The 24,976-nt window shown below is 40.2% G+C and overlaps 1 protein-coding gene across 4 annotated transcripts in view; it reads right to left on the bottom strand.

The window, feature by feature from the left end:
* Window positions 1-24,976, bottom strand: part of lsamp (limbic system associated membrane protein) — a 690,614-nt gene that overhangs the window by 36,994 nt on the left and 628,644 nt on the right. For 3 of the 4 annotated variants that reach the window (XM_053647175.1, XM_053647177.1, XM_053647176.1), the window contains one exon: window positions 18,748-18,980. In XM_053647175.1, coding sequence (XP_053503150.1) covers window positions 18,748-18,980 — 233 coding nt within the window. Of the gene's footprint in view, window positions 1-18,747; window positions 20,257-20,365; window positions 22,571-24,976 lie in introns of those variants that run through there. The other variant, XM_053647178.1, reaches the window with a different exon arrangement.

Here is a 24,976-nt window from a genome sequence, read left to right as displayed (position 1 = left end):
GGAAAATACGTGGAAATACTCGTGTCTTATTGGCTGACAGTCTCTCAGTTCTACCAAACTCTAGCTCACATAGTCAGTGTGAGCAAAAACGGATATACAGCGATTTTTTTTTAACCAGTAAATGGTTTGAAACTGAAACAGTAACATCCTCTCGCGCTGAGCAGGAAAACAAGGTGTGTAAATGTCTATATGAGTTTGAGTTTACGCGAACATGCTATGAGCAGAGCAGAAGGAAAGATAATGTACTCTACATGGCACTGTAGCAGCTAAACCCATACAATGATAGCTTAGCTGTGCTTCCCATTGGCTAGCGACACCAAACTAGCCTAGTTAGTTAGTTAGTTATTTTATCGGTCTGGAAGTCCTACAAACAGCGACAACACTCGAGGCAGGTTTTATGATGAATCCTACTTTTTCTGACGTGCACTAAAATTACTGAAAGAACTACTGTACGAGTTTCACTTTGTAGTGTATTTTTGTAGGTTTGATAGGTTTTGAAAGTAACGTGAAAGTAATTAGTAATCTGATGACTTTTTTCCATGCAGTAATCAGTAATGCCATCAAATTACAATTTTAAACTAGTAATTAGTCATCTGTAGTGGAGTACGTTTTTTGAGTAACTTACCCAAACACTGGCCTACAACGCACGTCTTTGGACTGGGGGAGGAAACTGAAGTACCAGGAGGAAACCCCTAAAGCACAGGGAGAACGTGCAAACTCCGTGAACACAGGGCAGAGGCGGGAATCAAACCCCCAACACCGGATGTGCGAGGCAAACGTGCTGAATTGAGAGAGAACTGACTGGAACAAATTCAAAGGCCAGTTAGAAATTTGGTGCAGTTCTATAAAAGGAGATACACAGCGATGACTCAGTTGTTATTATTTTTCCATCCAAATACTTCACATATTTTGTGCAGAATTGTGAACGGGCATCAGCCAAATCTCACATGCAGCCATGAAGATCCTGGCATAGCATTTCCTCATTCCCCATATGCTAACTTCAACACTTCTTTGTGGATATTTATTATTATTATTTTTTACATTTCTATCTTTGTATACACAAACGCCTTTCCTTTCGTCTTTTCCAGACAAACCAGTCATGGCCTGTAATTCAGTGAGCAAAAAATGTGATAAAATTGAGACCATGTGCACAACTATCAACTTAACGCAAATGTATGACTCTTATTCTGCCACAATACCTCAAATTCCCGACACATGACATATGGGTTTCTTCAGGAAATGGCATTAACTCATTCACGGAAACCCCCCCCAAAAACTACAGGCTACTCCATGGAGATGATATTTGATTTTTGTTGGCCCTTGGAGAAGCAGGAGAGATTCAATTTACATTCAGGGGGTTTGGGTGATTGAGGAGCTAATAACACACACACAGGAATAATGACAAGATGGAGATGGAAACAGGCGATCTCTGGAAAGCTGGTTTTTTTTTTTTTTGTCCTATTTCCCTCCTATTTCCTTCTCTCACAATTGAAAGTTTGGAAGAAAATTGACAGTTTGCTTGAGTTTGCATAACCGAAACATTAAAAAAAAAAAAAAAAAAAAAAAAAAAAAACAGTTTTCCTTTGCATTGTTGTACATAATTGTATTTTTAATTTTTTTGTGCTAGAATGACTCAAGGATAAAACCCAAAACGGCTTTCATTATGGTAGCATCGGCAAACAATCAAAATCATTTGGTAACTCATCCTTTACGGGTCGTGTGTTTGTCCCGCCCCTGGGGGCGTGTCTTGATCTATATAGCTCAGTAATAGTTGGAGGATGTTAAGACAAAGTTAAATATTTTATTAAAATGAGATTACTTTTTTAATATAAAAGATGCTTGACAAGATTATTTATATCTTTACACAAAAAAATAAGACTCATTTCCGGTGAAACAAGGCTTTTTTACTTTCTTGAAATTCTTTTATTTCAGTGTGGACAGCATCGCACCACTATCAGCGTTGTGGGTAATGTGGGAAACCATTAACTAAACCAACACGTCAATGAAAGACGTTTAAACCTTCGAAAAACTCCGAAATTTATTACAAAATAAATCTTTGAGGCCACTGCAGATAAAATATTAATTACAGACTGATATTCAAGTCATTCCGGCTGGACTTTTACAAAATTTCAGTGTCGCCTCTGTTGACCCTCTTTTCATCTCTCGCTCCATTCATTTTAGTTCACTGGGTTTTACTGGCATGTCTGCTTTATTGTCGAAGTATTGCCAAAGAAATTACAAGTTGATGACATGCATGAAAGCGATTGAATAAGACTAGTGATAAAGATAAAACATGTATAACTGCAATATCTTCATATCTGTCACTTCATATCCCAAAATACATTTAATCATATCACATACTTAATGTCCAGACTCTTCAATAACGTACAAATAATTCATTATATCATCAGAATCTGTCAGTTATAGCATTTAGGGTATAGCATCATATATTACTAGGGATTAGTAATATTAATAAATATTAACATAAACACAATGGGATGGGCTTATAATACAATACCGTATTAGAACGAACGCATTAATAGAAACCTGTGATTTGCAGCTGCGCTACTGTCAGGGCTGCTGTTATAAGAAATTCATCAACAACCTTCTGACCATTGAGGATTGCAGAATGTGTTGTGCGAACGCTGAGCAGCTGTGTTACATTTCATCATTTTGTTTCATATGCTGCACTCTGGAGCAATATCAACGGAGAACATTTGAGGTAGGAAGTCATTACTGAGTGCAGTTCAGGTCTCTCTTTCTCAGTCATGTCTCTCTGTCTCTCTCTTTCGAGCCGTGCATGCATTATGCATTAGCTCCACTCCTCAGTCCCCTCGTGTGCAGTAAAGATTGAAACAAACAGTTGACCTGGAGCCACGATGACTCGAAGCTCTTTACCCATCCACCCCAAGGCCCTTTTTCACGAGACGCCTAATTGTTTCTCTATTTGGCTGTGCTTCTCTCAGCCTCACAACACACACACACATCAGCTTTTCCCGGAGCACACAAACACACCATCGCGCTGTTCGATGTCAGGTTGTGTTGTCATGACGCCATGTCGTGGAACAGATGTTCCAGCAGGAAAGGGCTGATGCAGGGGCATGGCATCGCACACTGGCACTGCATACATGCTCAACAATTAATATGCCATGCTGTGAGCTCATCAGGGCTGCTGATTCGGAGTGTGTGGTGTGTTTTGCACTCAGTCTATTGGAAGTGGAAGTCAGGGTTCTCCATATGTACACATTTGGTGTATCAGGGTGTGCTTGATACGCTCACATTAGCAAGCAACATGTGACTATTCAATATCTATTTAAGTCCGTGACACGAAGCCGCAATATGGTGCGTGTGATGTGACGTTTCTTCAGCTCTTCACCAAGCCAAGCGCATAACATGTAAATCAAACAACCGATTTTCACACTGATTAGTGCTCTATTTAATGTGTCTAATGCCATCTTTGACAGAGATAAATCTCAAAAAGGGCAATCGGTACAAACCAATGTGCTTAGGAATTAGTGGCCTAATCCATTTCTCTTGCTCTCTTTTTTCCCCTCTGTCTCAATCTCTCCCCCTCTTTTTCTCTCCTCCCCTCTGATGTGCACTCGGACATCGATTATGGCTATCCTCTATCTGAGTTCTGGTTTTAATTAGTCTCCTCTCCATGCCCTTGATTGGATGAATCTGATCAAATGGGGGTGGTTCAATAACAGCCTCATGGGAACCAGAACATACATATGTCCTCCGCAACCTTCCCACTATCTACACTGTCAAAGGAAAAGACCATGTTCTCCTACAGAGAAAGAGTACCATTAACTAACTTTACTTCATTATTATCTAAAACACATCTGATATTTATTTGAGAATTATCTATGATATACAGGGGACAAAGTCTTCAGACCCCTGTTAAAATGGCAAGTTTTTGTGATGAAAAAAAATTAACCCAAGATAAATCCTGTCAGAATCATCGATGTGAAATTACAATGCATAAAAATTAAGTAAAAAACTAAAATAAATCAAACATTTTAGGGAAAAATAAAAAAGTTCCACTGTCAAAAGGATTTAATCAGGAGAGGGCTACAAAAAATTTCCAAAACATTAGATGTACCTTGAAACACCTTGAAGGCTATCATCAACAAGTGGAGAAACTGGAGTACCAGTGACGCTACCAAGAACAGGACACCCCTCCAAAATGTACATAAGTACAAGACAAAAACTTACCAGGGAGGCTGCCAAGAGACCTACAGAAACATTAAAGGCACATCAGGAACATCTGACAAGTACTGATTACTCTCTGCATGTGAAAGAATCTCTAATATTCTTCACATGTCTGGGCTATAGAGTAGGATAACTAGATGGAAGCCCTTTCTCACATAAAACATTCAAGCCCATCTACATCACCCCAGAACATGTGGCAAAATGTGTTATGATCTGATGAGACCAATTCAAAAAGATATAATAATTCCACAATTCCAAAAAGTATTTTTTTTGATGCAATATAAAAAAGCACATTACCAAAAGTTCACCATACCCACGGTGAAACATGGTGGTGGCAGCATCATGCTTTCAGGCTGCTTTGCTTCAGCTGGAACCGGGGCTTTAGTGAAGGTGGCGGGAATAATGAATAGCTCCAAGTACCAGTTACTTTTGGCAGAGAACCTTATGGAATGTGCTAGAAAGCTGAAGATGAAAAGGACTTTTACCTTTCAGTATTGCAATGACCAAAAGCATACAATCAAATCAACAAAGGAACAGCTTAACCAAAAGAACCAAGAGCCCAGGCATGAATCCAACTAAAAATCTGTGGGATGACCTGAAGCAGGAAGTGCACAGGAGGTACCCTTACAATTTGATGGATCTAGAAATGTTTTTACAAGAAAGATTGGGAAAATATTGCCCAGTCAAGTTGTGTCACTCTGACAGACTCTTACATTTATGAGTACTTGGCTCTATCCGCAGATATAATTTGCTGGACCATGGCGCATCATTTTCAATTACACTGATTAACAGTTGAATTGAGAAATTAGAGAAGTTCGAGGGTTAGAAAGGGTTATTAGATTTTAAGCTATTCATAAGGCAGTTGTTTCAGTATGAATGCTGGTTTTAATTGTTTTGCAGTGCTGTTAAGTGTTACTTATGTCCTGTGTCTGAATATTGTTTGTGGTAACTATTGTGCTGTCTTTTTGGCCAGTGGCTGCTTGTAAAAAGATGTTTTTGTCAGTGTGATAGAAAATATATATTTTTTAAATGACCCAACAGTGGCAGTTTGTAATTTAAACTCTGGTCAAATGCCCAGAGCCTCAACTGCTGAGCCCCTACTTTCCCAATCCAAGTCACTGTCAATTAGTATGCTTCCAATTTATATCTTAACCAGGATTGAACCAGCAATCACTGTTGAGTACCATATAAAGCTGGCCTTATGACACCGTGGTCCGATAGTGACCACAAGGTCCAATAGTGTAGTGGGGAAACCAGTTGATTGGTCTGAGGTAGTCTTGAGAATAAACCAGGATGACTTGAGTAGGATAGTAAGACGTCTCTGCAACACCACTCTGCCTCTCTGAAACACCTTCCTTTCCAGTGAATGTTAATCCTTCCTAACTGAATCTGTGCTGATTTACTGTATCTTTGGAAAATTCTGGGGGGGAAAAACCTGAAAGACTTGAATAATTTATTTTAGGTCCCTTCCCTTTGACTGACTTAACTCCGACTAGTTCGTTAATATATCTTCATTTGTAAGCATAACCAAGGAGGCAGGGGACTAGGAATACATCTCAATCCATGAAGTATCGCCTCTTACTATTCAGCAATCATCTCTAAGCAAAGTGAGGCTGTTTACAACAGAGGAGTGTCAGAAATATCATATTACACTGATGATCTGCTTCACTACACTGCTATTATAATGAATGGGAATGATGTGTCCATGTTTGCAAGGTCATTCTGGGCGGGAAGTACTGGCATAAATATTTATCCATGATGAGGGCTAAACATCAAAAGGGACTAATGCTTGGTTCAGCCATCAGGGACATTATCTCTTTGCTTTAGTGAGCAAGAGGGCATGGGTAATGAATACTGCATGTACATCTCAGTGGTGGATCCAAATCAGTGGTGGATGTTTACCACTGAGGCCTGGCTGGAAAGAGATCAGCTCTGGTAATGTTTATACACACTGAGTGTGATATCAACATGCCAGTGTATCCATGGATCATTCCATTCAAGCGTACACACAGGGCTGTATTCAGAGTTGGTGACTCTATCCAAAAGTTACATCAGTATTAATGTGGGGAAAGTTACGTGTATTCAGAGTCAGGTTATGAACATTCCAAACAAACAATGGCAGAGAAAGTAGCAAAACCAGAAAAACACAATAACACACTAGACAAAGCCTAGACAAGGCAAGGAAAACTAAACAGAACTGTAAGCTACTCACGGTATCAACAACATAACAACAGAACCACAATTCTCAGCAACAAGGGCAACAAATACAGACCTAATCAGGGGGAACACAAAACAGGAGTGCCCAAACACAGGAAGTGACCTGAACAACAAAAGAAAGATCAAATCATGAGTGATGTTGCCCTCTAGTGGTCTGGAGGGGAATTGTCCATGGTGGATGTGACATTGTCGGACAGTGGCACTGCTTCTTGGTCAAGGTAATTCCAGGCAGGAAAAATAGACTTAAACTGACGGTCAGAATCATGCATAACTGAGAGGCTTGACAAAACAACTGGATGACTTGATTAGGCTAGGAAGATATCTCTCAAACACCAATTCACCTCTGTGAAATTCTGTCCACTTCAGTGAATAACTTTTTTTTCAGCCATATTATCTAGCTCAATCTATACTGGTGTTTACGTCCCTCCACTCTGATTTACAGAATTTCCAAATCTTAAAAAAAAATGATGTTCAAAATTTTAAAACACTGTCTTATCCAGAGGCAATGATCAGCTATAAGATAGGCAACACATTATATCATATCCTTTTTCTGGACAGCTCAAAGTATTGTGATGGCCACTTTATTTCATTCAGGATGCAGCTGTATAAGTAGGCAGTATTTTCAGGTGGCATTTGCATGCCCTAGATAAAGGCTGTCGCCTTCATTTACATTTAGTCTTCTGGCAGACGCTGTTATCTTGAACAACTTACAAAATGTCAAAACAGCTGAAGGTGCAGTAATACAATGCATCTAACAAACATTTATGACTTGAAAGATTGCTTTGTACAAGAATCAGAGTAATCTATTCTGTAACAAAAAACTATAACATAGTATACTTCAAATAAAAAATGTCCAGGAAAACAAAAGCAATGCAAAAATAATCAAATCAATGCAATGTCAGATTAGCTTTGGACATTACACCTCCCTCTCCCTCCCCTGAAGTCTAGTTAGATCCCTTCCTGTTCAATGTAAAGTATGGCCTCATTGTGAAGTCTTGCCTACCCTTGGGTCTGTGAAATTTCTGAGCTTTGTATACTGTGATCGCTATTCTTCTGTTTTGAACCTTGCCTTGACTTGAATACTCTTTTGGGGATTTGGCCTTAGTTTGGTTGTTAAATCCTTCCTGGGTTTGTCCGTTGCTAATGTGTTGGCATTGAGATTTGGATCGTGATCTGAGTTTTATAAATAAGCATCCTGCACATGAATACTCGCCCATCTCCCATGTCTTGTTCATTAAAAATCAGTAGCTACCATAGCACCTAGCACCATCTCCCAAATCCTGTTCATTAAAAATTAGTAAATTTTGTCTGAGGCAGTTAGAGACCAAGGGCTTTTCAGACTGAATGTGGTAGCTCATTTCTGCCAGCACAGTGAAGCGGCAAGATTTTGCCTAACAAGCATGCTTAAACGTTAAAGAAGTACATGTCAGGTGAAGTTGAGGGAAACATAAGGACAGCCATCTTCCAAGGTTTCTTCTTTTGGGCAAATTGAATGAAGGATCTCGTATGCCATTCTCTGTAATCCCGTAGGAATCCTGTGGATCTATGCACTGGACGAGAGCTTCGTGAAAAGTTCACAACTGTCATTCCGACTGCTCTAATTGAGGAAAATGTTCCATCTCATACATATAATTTCCTTAAGTGTTCCTTAAGATCACTTAAGTGTGGAGACTTGGGAAAACCCTTCACATGGTCAAATTCCAGTTCAATTTCAACTCTAATTTCTCTTTTACACGTATCTCAACCCGAAGTAAAGGTCTAGCATTTTAAAGTCTGAAAAATGGAGAAAATACATTTAAAGTTTGCATTCTAATTTGACCGAAAGACACCATGCTTACTTCTACATTCATAAACTAATCTACTAATGGAAAACCATCATTGCTAGATTTTAAAAAATTATAATTTTACAATTGGAAATCAATTTGATTATTAGCAGCATCCACATCTCATCAACTCTGGTAAAATTTACTTAAGGCATTTAAATACGACCTTCATCGACGTGTCTTCACTCAACTGATCTCCATTCGTGCTAACGTTGTTTCCTAGAACATATAGCCATGGTTTACAGGTTTTGTGTTTTGGGAATGACAGATGGTCATTTTCATGGTTAAATGTAGCTGGTTAACTTAAAGTGATCTGAAAGGCACTGGACCATCTATCTTCAGTTAAAATGCAGACAAAAAAGCTGGGAATACACGCTATGATTTTTGGAACTGTCAAGAACTCCACACTGTCGAAGAATGGTTTAGTCATGAGTCGAGATCAGTTTGCCTCGTTGGTCTCACTGGACAAATACGGTCGCGGCGATGGTGAAAGATAAATCGAACATGCAATTGGACAGTAAAATTACCCCAAGCTCACTTTGAATGCTGTTGTGTTTATGCAAGGCCATTTTTGCACTGATTGATGACGTATTCAGAACATGCTAATTTTCGTTAATCACAGGTCTATTGGTAGAGGAAAATCAGCTAATCTGACAGAGAAAATCTTCCATCCATCCATCTTCTACCGCTTACTCCTTCTTCAGGGTCACGGGGAAACCTGGAGCCAATCCCAGGGAGCATCGGGCACAAGGCGGGGTACACCCTGGACAGGGTGCCAGTCCAACCCAGGGCACAATCACATACACACTCACACCCATTCATACACTACGGACACTTTAGACACAATCAGCCTACCATGCATGTCTTTGGACTGGGGGAGGAAACCGGAGTACCCGGAGGAAACCCCCGCAGCACAGGGAGAACATGCAAACTCCACACACACATGGCCCCAGCAGGAATCGAACCCCGGACCCTGGAGGTGTGAGGCGAATGTACTAACCACTAAGCCACCATGCGCCCACAGAGAAAATCTTATAGCACAAAATTCTAACAAGATTTTATTGGGATCTCATAAAATAATCTTAAAAGACCACTTGAATCACATTGTCTAAAACCAGGTACCAAGGTTTTGGTATTATTTTAATCCATGATGACAGGCTATTTTCATGAATGTAATATTGGTAAACATCTGTACATTCTTAGTTCACTTGACTGAAAACCTCTGTCCAAGCTTTTTGAAAAGCCCAGTGTCAATGAACAAGTACCCAGACATTTGCATGCTTGCTGTCAGACACCAGATCATTCTTCAAAGCCAATGTTCTCGCAGTACTTTAAGGCTGTCTGGACATTGCAATACTTTTGCCCTTGGACTGATGGGCTCTTCGCCAATGAACGGCCTGTCCGTACCTGGAAGCGCTACAGGATTGCGCCATTTAAATGCATGAGCTTCATGTTGGCAGAGCATAAAAAAGATGAAAAGAAGAGCCTGTTTTTCACCGCGTTTTCGTCCTAGTCGGCCCGGGGAGAAAACAGAATGCTAGATTATTTCTATCATTAAAACATCAAGGGATTCTACAGGGGTACTGGCTTCAAAGGAAGCAGACAATTCCGGTAGCGTTAGTGAAGCAGGAAGTGAGATCCAGCGGTTTGATGAGAGTGAAGTTCTCCTCGTCACAGCATGTACAGTGGGTACTAATGATGCAGTCCGGAGGGAATGCTTAAACCAGGCAAGACTGGTGGTGGCACCATCAATCCAGAGTGCTGGATTACCACTTTGATATCTTTTTCCAGCTCTGATTGTGCTTTCTACTCTCCATTCTTTTTGATCTCTCTCTTTTTCTATCAATGGCACCAGGGCCAAAAGATTGCATCTGTCCTGAGATAACTGGTAAAGGTCAAGGCGCCTTGGTCTTTACCTTTACTTCACACTTTGGGCACAAAGACACCCACACACACTTCTCCTGCACAGTTCTTCACGCTTCCCTGCTAAATACCAGCACATTGTGCTTTGGGGATAAATACAGAAGCCATAAATATTTAATAACCCGCTGTGTGGCTTCATGAAAGGACTTCACAGTCTGAAAGAGTGAGATCGAAGGAGGGAGTGAGCAAGCGAGGAAGAGTAATTGCATGTTGCAATGCTTCAGAAACCATTAATGAGACAAAGCCAACGAGTGTGTCCATCCCACTGCTGTTACTGCCACATTACTCACCGACCTCTCACGCACACACTGCATTTCCATTTTAGTACTTCAAATGTAACAAACATTATACAGAAATCTCGACCCATAATACCCATAAGGCCCAGAGATGCAAAGGTCACACACAGAAGCGTACATAATATTACAATGAAACGAAATTTCAGTGTCTCTGTGGATCAGAAATGCAGAACAATGAGGCAAAACTTGGCAGAATTTTGAACGTCTGCAATCATTTACTTCATGCTCTTTTGAGACGTCAAAACACACCGCGATCTGTCACGAATGGGTTGCAATTTGTAGGAAAAAAAAAAAGGTTGAATGATTCAGGCAGTGAAAGCACCTTATTAATATTGGCTTCATGTCTAATCTCGCTCCTGTGTAATCACAGAGGGGGGCTGAAATGTACTAGATCACATGTAATTACAAGAACATTTCCTCTGCCTCCACACTGTAGTCAGGAAATTACATTTCTAAGTAGCGAGTGCTAGCAGAAACTGTAAACCTGATGATTATTTAATGGCGCCATTACATCCCTCTATATGGTCATAAGACCAGCGGGTTATAACCAGGTTCAAACCAAGATTCTGACTGGCCAGAAAGTATTGATTAATTTTCTAGAACAGTAGCTTTTTCCTAACACATTATTGTTTCTATAGTAACAATTTAAACAGTGATTTGTATGGCAGACGCTAGGGATGTCACGATACCAAAAATCTAGTAGTTGGTACCAATACCACAAAAAAGTACACGATACCAAAGTCGATACCACGGTGTGGTATAAAAAAAGAAAAAAACATTTAAAATAAAATTAAAAACTCCTGGAGGACATCCTCGTATGGCTAATACTGGCAAAAAGAGAGGGGGGGGTATTTTAGTTATCAAACACTGTCTGACAATGACTAATAAAACAGTGCTAAGGTGCACTCCTAAGGTGCACACACATGCACGCACCCCCACCTTATACTCTGAATGCAAGCATTAGTTTAAATTCACTGATGTGGTGGCAGGCCAAAGAGATTTATTATTATTATTTATTTATTATTAGTGACATTATTACATTTAGCTGACAGGACACGGGCTGAATGGCGATGCATGTTGGCCCATTAGGAGGTAGTTTATAACATTACAATGCGTTAGCATCGTTAACAAATAATTGTCTATTACCAACATTACATGGAGCATAACGTTAGCCGGTTTCACGGCCACAATGCCAGCTGCCTCAAACAAACATAATATAGGACCGTCTTTCAGGTGCTTCTCCAAATTCCAGGTGTTTCCTCGCTGTGTTTAAAATGAAAGATAGCATCGGTTACACACCGGCAACCAACGCTACCTTTCCTCTCAACGAGCTTTCCTCTCTTTTCCTCTCAACGAGTCAGGGCGGAGCTAAAATTGTCGCCATTTTATGTAGTTTTTCCCGTGTGCTTGTAGGCGTTTTTCTTCTTCTTCACCACTTGTGGACCGACTAAAACACTTACGCATATTTGTTGCCCCCTTCAGTTCCGGAAGAATTGCAAACTCTGTATCTTCATAACCAACGATACCAAAGCTACTGCAGAAAAACAAGTACCGTCACGTTTTAAGAATGTTGGTACCGACTTGGTACCGAAGTATCGGTTCTTGTGACATCCCTAGCAGAAGCTTCCAAAAAGTGGATTTAAAAAACGTGTGCAATTATTGATGTGGTAAAGAACATTTACGTAGCATTTACCGAAGGAGTCTCCTGGGTCAGCCCATTGTAACAATAAGAGGTAAGTTTTCCAACACAGGAAAGTCTTTAGGACAGAGAAGTTTTATGTTGTTTTTTTCCCCGCAGTTTCTTGGTCACATGGCAAACTGCTTTTTGTATACACAATTTAAAAAAGTGCATCAACATTCACTTGCATCATGCCAAACTTGTCCTGTGTAATCCTGGCTTATTCAAGAAGATAACCAGATCATAGGTATTCACAATCCACTGATTAATTATTAATATTACATTTAACCATTTACTCCAAAAATCATTCTCAAAATCCCTCCATGCTCTTCGACTTATTTTAATGTTGGTCATGTGATTAAGTTATGCAGCCTCAAAGTTCCTCACGTTACCGCTTCTCGGTTCCGGATGAACAGCATGATCAAAGATAGATATATACGATTTTCAACAAAAAAAAACTCGAAAGATCTGTCTCTATGACACTTGTGGACTCCTGTGATTAATCCGAACTCTAAGAACCACTCAACTTTGATTGGTCTCCCTGCTCACAGCGTGCAATTTTGGATGGTTTGTGAGGACGATAATTTGCACTGTGAAGAGTAGAAATGCTTCATTTGGATTCAGCAGACAGTTATTCTTCCAAAAGGAATGTTAAGGAAAGGAGTGTACAGCAAATGGGTCACAGAGGTCATAATCAGCGTATTAATTATCCAGCTCCACGCTGTGCGCTTCTAATTACTTTGGGATAAGAAATGATCATCTGTGTGCATCATGTACGCAATGAGAAGATAATGGAGATCTAGAAAAGAGAAATCGAGTGTGTATTGAAACTAATAGAAAGTGTATTTGGATGAAATGCTTAGTTAGGTGAGTTTAAGGCTGCAGAATTAAACATATAGCAAATGGCTCAGCAAAACTGAATACTGTAATGATTTGTCCATAATTCAAATAGTCTATGTTCGGTCTTTTTAATGAGAGGATGGTATTAAACCATAGTACATAAATACCATTGCTGAGAGAACATTTTTATGGATACCGGTAACATCTTCAATTTATGATATGGTGCTGAGGAACATTGTCCACACCAGTCAGCTATCTTACATTTATTGTCTTACATAATTTTATCCAAAGTGACTTACAGGAAAAGAACAGAGCAGTTTATTATTAATGACCCAACAGGTACGCTTTGGCAGCTTTTAAGATTAAAGCCGCTTACAAGCTTCCGGTCCATATGCTTAGGTGTAGAGTTTTATTTTAGTATTTGTATTTCATTACTCTACTTATGTATAATTCTAGAGGATTTGTTCTTGACCTGAGTGAAACTTTTCTATGAAAACACCATTAAAAAAATTACTTATATTTTCATTTAAACCCTCCAATGGGCAGGAACTAAGCCAGACCAAATGGGCAAAATGTAACAAAGCTTAAGTTGGAACCAAATAATCAGGAATGGAAACAATGGCTCAGTAATGCCACATGCATGAGTGCTGGAGCGAGACTTCTGGAAAATTATATAAAAATTTTGTGAGCAGGTATGTCAAAATATCGTAATGAGAGGTCAGGAGATTCAAATGGTGTGCGAAGGGCTGGAAGTGTTATTAATTTAGATGGGGCCAAGGTTGCTTTGGGAATGGTAACAGATGAAGTTCTTGGTACATTATATGGCCAACAGTATGTGGACACCTGACCATCACAGCCATGTGTGAGCCTTCCCCAAACTGTTGCTACAAAGTTGGAAGCATAGAATTGTCTAGAATTTCTTTTTATCATCCCGCTGTTGCATTATGATTGCCCTTCACTGGACACTGGGCCTAAGAGGCCCAACCGGGTTTCAGCATGATAACTCTGCTGTGCACAAAGTGAGCTCTATGAAGACATGGTTTGCCAAGCTTGGAGTGGAAGAACTCGAGTGTCCTGCACAGAGCCCTGACCTCAACCCCACCAAACACCTTTGGGATGAACTGGAACACCGACTGCACCCCAGGCCTCCTCACCCAACATCACTGCTTGAACGCACTAATGCTCTTGTGGCTGTATGAACAGATCCTCACAGCCATGCTCCAAAATCTAGGGGAAAGCCTTCCCAGAAGAGTGGAGCTTATTATAACAGCAAGGGTGGGACTAAATCTGGAATGGGATGTTCAACAAGCACATATGAGTGTGATTGGTCAGGTGTCTATCTACCTTTGGCTATATAGTGTATATCAATGGAAGGGATGTTGACCAGGCCATACAGCATTATGTAAATATTCATAGTGACATGATGTAGTGGCATTCCTCCATTTATCCCGCTTTTCAGACTCAGTTAATATGCTCTAGTTTCAAAAATATGAGAGCTGATTTTAGTTGAACAAGGGATAATGCATAATGATATATCTATGAGTGATCTGGTGGTCATTACATAGCCACCGGCCTCCTTCCTTTTCCTGGACAAAGAAGAACTTTGCCAAACCTGGTGATGTAGATGGCCTTATACCTTTGTTGATGGGATTTAGCTACACTCTTTCAAGGCTCTCTTCCATATTCTTAGCAGGGGATAAGGAATGAATGTTTGATTGTAGAGGATGAGTGTTAGACAAGAGATCAATGGTACAGTGATAGGGTCTATTACAAGGGACAGCACATGCCTTACTGAAGACCTCATGATATTCAAAGTAACAGGTGGGAATTTCTGTCAGTTGTTCAGTGGGGTAGTTAGGGTATTCACTAACAAGGTAACATGGGATGTCAGCTTACTGTGCCTGGCACTAGTCTCAATGAGATAATTTTATGAGATGACCCCATTGTTTACTCGCAATGGTGCCCAGGGCTTGAACAGGAATCGGTGTCTTCAGTGGTTGCAGGGTTGCAGAGAGTGCACTGAATTGAGATCTATGTTATAAACGGCTGAAGTTCAGTAACTTTTGAAAGATGAAACAATGTCTGCATGAAGTATCACATCTGGAATCAAGAACATATTTTGGCAATATATTTGATCACACCTACCACAGCAATGTTTGTTTTTAATACCAAATCATGGCTTTGTGCAATCTTGGCTTTATCACCTATGAAATTCCATCCATCCATCCATCCATCTTCTACCGCTTACTCCTTTTCAGGGTCACGGGGAACCTGGAGCCTATCCCAGGGAGCATTGGGCACAAGGCGGGGTACACCCTGGACAGGGTGCCAGTCCATCGCAGGGCACAATCAGAATACACACTCACACACCCATTCATACACTACGGACACTTTAGACACACCAATCAGCCTACCATGCATGTCTTTGGACTGGGGAGGAAACTGGAGTACCCGGAGAAAACCCCCGCAGCACGGGGAGAACATGCAATCTCCGCACACACATGGCCCCAGCGGGACTCGCTATGAAATTCCATGATGAAAAATACAATTAACAATATTCAAAAACTTTGCATTTAAATGGATGTCTAGTATTGGGCTGGCCACTGAGGGCGTAACTGTGAGAAGTAGGTTCTGAAGAAACTGGGCTAGAGATTAGCTCAGAAATGGCTGGTCTATTAGCGCAATTTCAAATCTGATAATAATGTTTCTGTGCATTTGAACTTTTATTCAAATTAACTTTCAGACAAGGTACAAATGATAAATCTACCCATGACCTTACCATAACCTAATACTAGATGAATACACTTTTAATTAAGATCTAAACAATTGTTTTGAAACACAAAAGCTCATAATTATAACTAATTCCACAAAGCAAAGTAATTGGAACTGTTATGAAGCTACACTTATAATTTCAAGAGCTAGAGGTCCTCAACATTAACCTGGTATGACCAATCCTTTTCATTCATTTGCATATAAATTATTTTTAACCGATGCTTCACCATGCTGCTTGATGAGGCAGTCGCACCCTCAGATTAGATCTGATTACACCATCACAGGAAGAATACACACATTGCCATAAGGCAGAACAGTGGGTAAGCTAGACACCCTCCAGCTTGGTAGGCAGTGACTTTGAGGCGTAGAAGAAAACATGTCGAGCTGTACTCGATGGTTAAAAAAAGGCCTGTGGAGAACCCATACAGTGCTGGCAAAAATCTGCGACTTTGGCCTGTGGAAAAATAGATTTGAGGTTTGCCTTGCTGAGATCACAGCGACTCATGCATTGAGACAACCACTGTCTTGAAAAACTCCCTCTTACAGTCCAGACCAACTGAGAGTGTGCTGAAATGGTTCTCTGGGGACCATAAATTACACAATTCAATAACTTGGTTGCATTTTATACTCTTCTAAAGCTGAAGAGCTTCCTACTGTAGAAGAAACTTTTGCAGAATTTAAAAGATTTTTTTAAAGGTTCAAACCATTGAGATTTCAGAATTTAAAGATGTAATGTCTGTCCTGGATTGTGGTACTTCCAACAACCTGTGTGTGGTCTAACATTCCCCTCTGAAACTGGTGAAAATCTCCCCTTTATTCTATTTCAACAATAAAAAGTATAGCAACAGAATAGCACAACTCACTATTAGTTTGTTGCCGAATATGAACGGCACACACGCTCTTTGTTTTGTGAAGTTTGTTTTTTTTTTACATCGCCATACAGTTATTTATTTTATGCCATCCAGCTAGTGAAATTTGCAAGTGCAAAAGAATTGCGCTTAATTGTGCAAGGAGTTATGGTTTATAGGAACAAAATGCTATACGATACAAGACAAAAGGGATAATGAACACATTCCTGCTTAGGAAATGAGATCGGTCACTTTTCAGCCTCCCTAGAGGTAGCAGGCATAAATCTCTTCAGCACTTTGCCAAAAACATTTCAACCTGCCCAAGCACCCAAGAACAAAAACAATGCATACCAAGGGCAAACGTACTAAAGTCTTCCAAAGCGACCTCTGTAGCAAAAAACCAAAACAAAACAAAAAAAACCCACAAAAAAACTGGTCTTGGAGCAGGATACCTTAACAAATGTCTAAGCAAATATGGGCCTTTCGTCTAAGCAAACATTTTATTAAATGAAAAATATTTGAATGGGTCTTTAATGTTAATTGTTAATACTGTTCATATTCAAGTAATTACCCAAAGAAAAGCTTTTTAAAAATATATATATTTGTAATTATTCAAAACTTTATCTTCTTCTTTTGTGGCCCAAATTCTGAGCATGACCATTATTTCTTTCACAATGATGAAAAAATAAAGGAACTCCAAAGCGTGTCAAAAACTGGGTCTAATCAATGTGAAATGAATGGGAATCCCAAAGCAAAAGACACAGAAAGCCGAAAGTACTTAAAGACAATACAAATGAATGGTTAAAGCATTAGCGCTGACTCTATGGATTTAAGGACTGTACAAATTGTTCTTATAGATCCTTTCTGCTGCTTAGCAGTATCGGCATCAGTAAGAGAGACAGCCCATTAACGGTTTGTTAAAGGGTAGATTTGTGAGATAGCAGACACTAGCTTAATGCACACAACTCAAAATGGAGAATAAAGCTCCATTCGGATTGGATTAGTTTTAAACGGATAAGTGATGTAATGTAAATGTATATTTCACTGGAGTATCTCTCCGTTTCCTGTAGCATCGCCATATCACAAAATCGCTTTCCCCTCAAGAAAAGACAAACATGGAAATTCAGATGGGATATATATTACCTGGGGCTATTTCTACTACTCATTTCATAGAAAGTAAAATACAGTGTAATCTTGAATAGACAGTCTATAAAAAAATTACTGAAATGATGGCTGGAACTAAAATAAAAGAAATTCTCTGGTAATAATTGCATTACCTCACCTCCCTATTTAAAACAAATCCTTAAGTCTAAAATAGGGATTAACTCTAACCTTTAAAAAAAAAAAAAAAAAAAAAGTCTGCAGGACTTTAATTATGTATTATAACATTAGCATTAAACCATGACTAGTAGGGATCAATCCAGACAGCACGTATATGTTGAAGTTTTTGCACGACTGCTTCCAAATAAACTGTTTACTGAATATATGTTGCCTTGATGAGAGACCAAATTGGAAAACACTTGTCGTCTGTAAGCAGCCTTCAAGATTTTTTCCTACCAATGTGACACGTTCATACTGATGATAAACCTGCACAAAAGGTTGAGGTTAAGGACAGGGTGGCTAATAAGTGCAATCAGTGTTATTATAGCATTACAGGATAGAATAATGAAATAAGAGAATGCTAGATAAATTCCCCATAAATGATATGTTTTGCTGTATTTCGCTCAGTGCACACCATTTAATTCCGTAGCTATCACCTTTGATGGCCTTTAATAATGCATGTTTGAATATTTTACCACATCTCACATGAAGACTGACAAGTAACTTATTTACTTAGTGCATGGCCATAATGTGGTTGTGTCAAAAATGCCACTACTCCATCATGATATCATGGAATCAACCAGCTATGACCCCACTCATAAACTTTGCCACTCATTCCCAAACACATATTTAAATCTCTGTCTGTTTGACAGGCTGGAAGACAGAGTCCTTGATGACTGTAAGGCAAGTCCTTGCCCAAGGTAGTTGGTTTGAGGTATTAAGACCACAGTAGTGCAATGACAAGTGCCTCTGAGCTGTCAGCTAACCGACAGGTTGTCAATCATCCAAATCCCTAGCCTGAGATCTAAGCTCACCTTGTACAATAAGGTAAACCTGTGAGGTCTTGGGCTGCTGCTTGGTCTGGATCGAGCAGGTATAGGGCCCCTCGTCATATACATCCACCTTCTGAATGCGCAGGCTGTACTCAAGCTGGCCCTTTGTCACCAGGTCCACACGGGGGTCAAGGGACCACTTGTCCTCACTGGCGAAGATGATGTTGGAGCGGTTAAGCCAGGCCACTTTGGACACCTTGTCATCTACATAACACCTGGGCAGAGAGAGATAGACATGGGATTGTTCTGTAAGGCTTACATAGTAACAATGACAGGAAGTGCTACAGGTACTAGATTCTACAACACCCACACTGTGTTTGCTCATTTAAAAAAAAAAAAAAAAAAAGGAATTTCAGTCACAGGAATAAAGAAACTATACACAATACATGATATATTCTTGATAACCTTTAGGTCTATCATGACCTACCATTATGAGTGGTGAAACAATTTATAACTCATACTGTCCTTCAGAAAATGTGCATCTCATGATCCTTGACAGGTAGGTGAGAGAAAATATTAAAATAATAAAAAGTTGCTGTACATGACACACATTTCATGTACAGGACAAACTGACATGAAGTAGACAAGTCAGTCCCTAATAGGACATATTTTCTGTGCCTCTGTATCGATTTTTTACAAAAAGTGTCGAATGCAAAGATCAACCTGACAGGAAAAGAGAAGGGACCGACAGAGAAAGAGGCAGAGTGTATAAATACCCTCACAATACATCAGGGAGAGCAACTTTTGCTGTAAAATATAGATGATCTCTGCAGTAGGACACTCTGAATACTACACGCTGCTCAAAGGTTGAAATCCAATCAAATGAACCTGAGTTTTATCACGTTTGTGGCTAACCCCATACCTGATGCCGTAAATGTTTTGAGGTCTGGCCCTCTTTCTCACTCTCTCTCTTTACTCTCCATTGCTCTGCCATTCTCCCATCACTTTACTGCTGACTAACGAGGGCTTTTCACCAGGGCCTGTCTGCTCGATCGACATTAGCTCTAAACAACAGCTAACCAATCTTTCTCTTTCTGTCTGACAGCTAGGCTGGTGCAGTGACGGATGTGTGAGCTGGACGCCCAAGGCCTCGCCTGGGGGAAGGAGAGAGAGACAGACAGAAGGAGAGACCGAGAGAGCAGAGAGAGAGAGACAGAGAGACAGGGGCAGAGAAAGACGGAGATGGAGAGGTGGACTTGTGAGAGGAGGAGGAAAATAGGAACTGCACTAATGAGTAGAAGTAGAACAAAAAGAAGAAGAAGCGACTGCTGACTGAGAGAAAGGGTCAGTGGAAGTTGGCATATCATGAGTTTGAACCCCAAAGGGGTTGTGCCCCCTTCCTGTCTTAGTTGCTTTATTGACTGAGAAAAACGCAACCTTCCAGAATCCAGCTAAGAACATGATTCAAGCCAAGCTCCACATCCACTCTAAACACTAATGGTGCCAAACCCAGCCAGTACCACCCCAATGTGCCAACTGCATGCTCCAATCCTGCCCACCCATCCCTCCACCCAACCCAGCCACTACTTCCCCAATCTGCTCATTGTGTGGCCCAACTCTGCCCACCCACCGCTCCAAACCCAGATACTACCAGCCCAACCTGCTCATTGCCTGCTCCAAAAATGCAAGCCCCCTCTCACTCAGCTTCAAACTTGCCCTTCTCCAAAACCAGGTGTTACCACTCCAATCTGCCCATTCCTTGCTCCAAACCTACCCAGCCATCCCTAAACCCAGCAACTAGCACTCCAATCTGCCCATTCCCTGTTCCAAACCTGCCAACCCACCCATGAAACCCAACCACTACCACCACAAACTGCCAATCGTCTGCTCCAAACTTGCCCCCTCACCCCTCCAAACTCAGTACCCCACTATTTTTTTTAAGTGGTTGAGTTCCTTTGAACCTCACAACTTCATAAATATATGGCTTAAGTGCTTTAACATGCCTGAATTATCTTTACCTTTTAATGAGGTAATGAACTGAAAAACAGTAATAAAGACAAAAAATTTTAAGCACAAAGGCAACAGCTCTGCTCTGTGAAGGTCAACAAAAAGATCTGGCTCATTGCTGAGGGAGCGAGAAGGATGCACCGGCTTTCCTCTTACAGCTTTCTTGGCGCTGTTCCTGAGCTGGCTCCAGTAAGGGAATATCTCAGATAAGGATGTCTCTCCCAAGGCTGTGTTTTGAGAGAGGAGCTGTATTCTTCTCAAAAACAGTTGTGGAACATGAGCACTGGGATTGCACTACTGTTAACTCTAACCAATTACACACAAAACCCAATGGGTTGAGCTCATACAACTGGAAACTTCCTTAGTGTAGAGCAAGCACGATCAAATTTACATCCCCGAGAGACATTGAACTGCACAGCTAGACCCTTCCTAGCTGTAATGTTCATTATAGACTAGCTTCTTTGACATTGTTATTGCCTGTATTTATTGCTAGTGACTCAGGTTACTAGCAGCATGTCGCAAAATATCAGCAGCGCATCATATACAGTTAACACACCTTATACTGTAACTTATACTTGAATTGAATCAGGTGTGATTGAGCACGAAAAACAGGAAACTGTGCAGTATTATGTCATGCCGTGACTAAAGATGGAGATTCCTGCTCCAGTCCATATTGGACTTATTAGTACAACATCACAACAATCTAATCAAATATGAATTATACATCAGTGGAGATCTTTATTAAGCAAAAGGAAAAAAAAAAAAAACATTGTAGAGATTAGAATCATATCAGTATCATGCATAATCATCTTGCTGGAAGCATTGTAAAACAATCCCAAGATGGCACCCTTCCTGCTGCTGCTGCTGCTGCTGCTATTCTCCAGTGGGAAATGTTAAAAAATGTCCCAGCCTGCACAATTTACAAAAATTATGGACACACGCTGTAATGTTCCAGACGTTAATGGTCCTAAGGCACGGCCAGAGACACTTAGTGAATTAGCGCTACAGACTGATGGGTCGGCGACTGCTGGAGATAGAAGAACAGATTATGTGCTTATCATGATGCATCACCATCCAGGGAAATCATAATTATAATCATAGTCCTGCTGCTACTTCTACTTGGCATAAAGAAGACTGTTTGGTCTCTAGTGAAAAATGTGTTAAGTCTATTTAAAAAAAAATAGATTAAAAAAAACAAAACAAGAAAAAAACAAAAAAACAACGTTTCCCTAACCCTAAACTGTTGTAATATTTGTACAAATTTGCGGTAGTCCCGAAAATATTAACCATATATGTAGTTCTGTAACTATGTGCCATCCAAGATCGCCAGGTTGTTTGAGTTCACAAAATGTTTTTTTTTAAAATAGTATCTAGACCACCACCTTTTAAAGATAAGCACTTGCCTTTAATCCTAATAATGAGAGGATTTAAAAATGGAAAATAAAAAAGACTAGATGAAAAAAAGGAAGATGGTAAGCACTGAAATAAATCTAGTAAGAAGAAATAAGGAGTCTAGTATATCAATCCATCCATTTTCTGTACTGCTTATCCTACACAGGGTCGCAGGGAGCGACACATGTCTTTGGAATGGGGGAGGAAACTGGAGTACCTGCTGGAACCTTACAAAGCACAGTGAGAACATGCAAACTCCATGCACACAGGGCGGAGATGGGAATCTAACCCCGATTCCTGGAGGTGCGAGGCAAATGTTAGTGCAACATTTGGTTTAATTCAACAATATAGCATCCATCCTTATTATCTAATAAAAAAGCACTTGATCCAGTACACACTCTTATTTAACACTTTTTTTTTTAATATATCATGCTCCAACAGTTACTTGTGTGCACAAATTAACAAAGCCATGAGATACTAAATCAAAGTCATATAATCATGATGTGTGTGGGATGTAGAAAAATGTATCATGCCTTTAATTCACTATTTTGGGTTGTCAAAGTAATAAAAGAATGCCAATAGTTATTCACTATAAAGAAGACATGCCCATGGTATGAAGAAAAAGCTGACTGAGGACGTTCAGTTTCCAAATATCTCCTCTGATGTCCTCCGTTTGGGGGGAAAAAAAAGGTTTCATGGTTTTAAATGGACGATACTGTTATTTAAATCATTAGTGTCATAGTTATGTGTTTAATTTTGGCCTCAATAGTATTTTGAATGTATGTACAGACCAAAACATAAATCAGAAATCAAAACATTAAACCAAATTGTCAGATGCTGCTCCTTGCAGTGCTGCTCCTAACTCGAGAAAAAGGTAAAAATATCATGAAAAAGTTGTTTAAGTTTAAGGTCAAAATCGTGTGCAACTAAAACACGCCTCATGTACATAACTCCCTGAATAGCGCTTCTTGAGTCTACAGATTTATCTGAAGTCTGAATACCATTGTGCACAATTTCAGTATTAAATCCTCACGACATACACGTAACTCAACTCTGGGGTAGTATTTCACTCAATGCTGCATGCCAGGCGAGATATAGCTTTGTTTGTTGAACCTCTTGACTGCTGCTTCTGAGATTGAGTGGCAGATGTATGAACTCTGGAACAGCTTGACTGTTATATTTTTGCGTTGATGTTTTACCATCGGAGACCAGAGTCCTACTTTGCAGTTATATTGAAACCTCCACGCCATCACTCAGCCGAGAGAAAAAGCGAGAGAGTGAGTGAGAGAGAGGGAGGGAGGGAGGGAGGGAGGGAGGAAGGGAAGGAGTGGGGGAGGAAGAAACAAATTGCAGTATAAGAAGGAAGAGGATGGTTCTCTCACCTCCTCTGTGCTCCATCTTGCTCCCTCAGCACTTCTCTGTGATCAGAGAGCCCACTCACACTCTTCATATCAACTATACATCACACACTCCTTCCCTCAGATGCGCGCACACGCACATTTTGAACATCAGATTGCTGATCAGATCCCCTATATATCACACTCACCCACCCACAACCTTGATAACACACTTTCTATGCTACACAAAACTTATTACACCAAGTAAAGGAAACAACCTTTTACACTCGAGGGACAATACTGCCTTTACAAATTCCCAAGAATTCATATGAAAAGTTAAAGGAAAATTGGACTCGAAGTTCTAGCTATACGCCGGCAGAGTATCAAAACGGCTTGCTAGAGATCTAGGAGATAATTGACAGCATTGTTGTTCTAAAAGTTGAAGCTTTCATATAAACGAGTAAAGCGCCTCTGCATTGCTGGGGGTTCGAATCCTGCCTCCTTGTAGAACGTGTCCTTGCATGTTCTCCCTGCGCTTCGGGGGTTTCTTCCGGGTACTCTGGTTTCCACCCCAGTCCAAAGACATGCATTATGGGCTGACTGACATTTCCAAATTGTCCGTAGTGTGTGAATGTGTGTGTGTGTGTGTGTGTGAGATTGTGCCCTGCAATGTGTTGGCACCCCATCCAGGCTGTCCCCGACTTTGTCCCCCAAGTACCCTTGGATAGGCCCAAGGCTCCCCTGCAACTCTGTGTAGGATAAGCAGTATGGAAGATGGATGGATGGTTTGTATTATAATATAAGTTAGGATGGTGAGGGTATAGTTATAGTTCAAGTTAGGAAAATAAAATGCAGAAAAAAAAAGGTTTCTCCAAATGGGAAAAATGTGGAGTCACTTATTTGTACCATTTTCTCTTGAGAGAGAGGGATTTCACTGGATTCTATAAATGAAGAAAAAAAAAGTTATGAAAGCTATGAAAACATATCCCCTCATCCTGACCTTAACCGTATGTAATTTTTCATTTTTTACTTCACAAATTGTTGGTCTCACTATCTCTCTGGACTCTTTCAGACTCTCGACCTAAAAACAAAATGCCAGGACATAAATTTTACAAGGCTCTTCTAGTGATGCTAAATTATTCAGGGAAAATGATTATGTAATCATGCACATGCAGGGACAGCAGACTGATTTAGATCGGTCTTGAACTGGCCAACAACGGTGCTTCTTATTAAACTATGCTCCACCAGGAGTCTCAGGGAAGGCCTATTGTTTATTTAACCTTAATGCATTTTTCAGCAGCCATTTGTTTTGCTGATCCAACACTCTGCAGTGCACAACGGCCCAAACTTTACTGCTGACTGCCAGAAACAAAGGAAGAATTCTTTTCATTTCTTTGTGAGTGTGTCCATTTTCACTCTGAAGGACGTATGAAAGATTACAAAACGTTCTTTTTCAAGTTGGAAATCTCTTGACAGGGACTTTCGGACATCTTTTTGAACGGTTTCGTGTATTTCCAAAGAAGTTCTCACTTCTC

This window comes from Ictalurus furcatus, chromosome 17 (assembly GCF_023375685.1).
Source record: "Ictalurus furcatus strain D&B chromosome 17, Billie_1.0, whole genome shotgun sequence".
In the NCBI taxonomy this organism is placed as follows: Eukaryota; Metazoa; Chordata; class Actinopteri; order Siluriformes; family Ictaluridae; genus Ictalurus; species Ictalurus furcatus.
The sequence above is the reverse complement of the archived record's forward strand: the minus strand, read 5'-3'. Positions and strand labels throughout refer to the sequence as shown.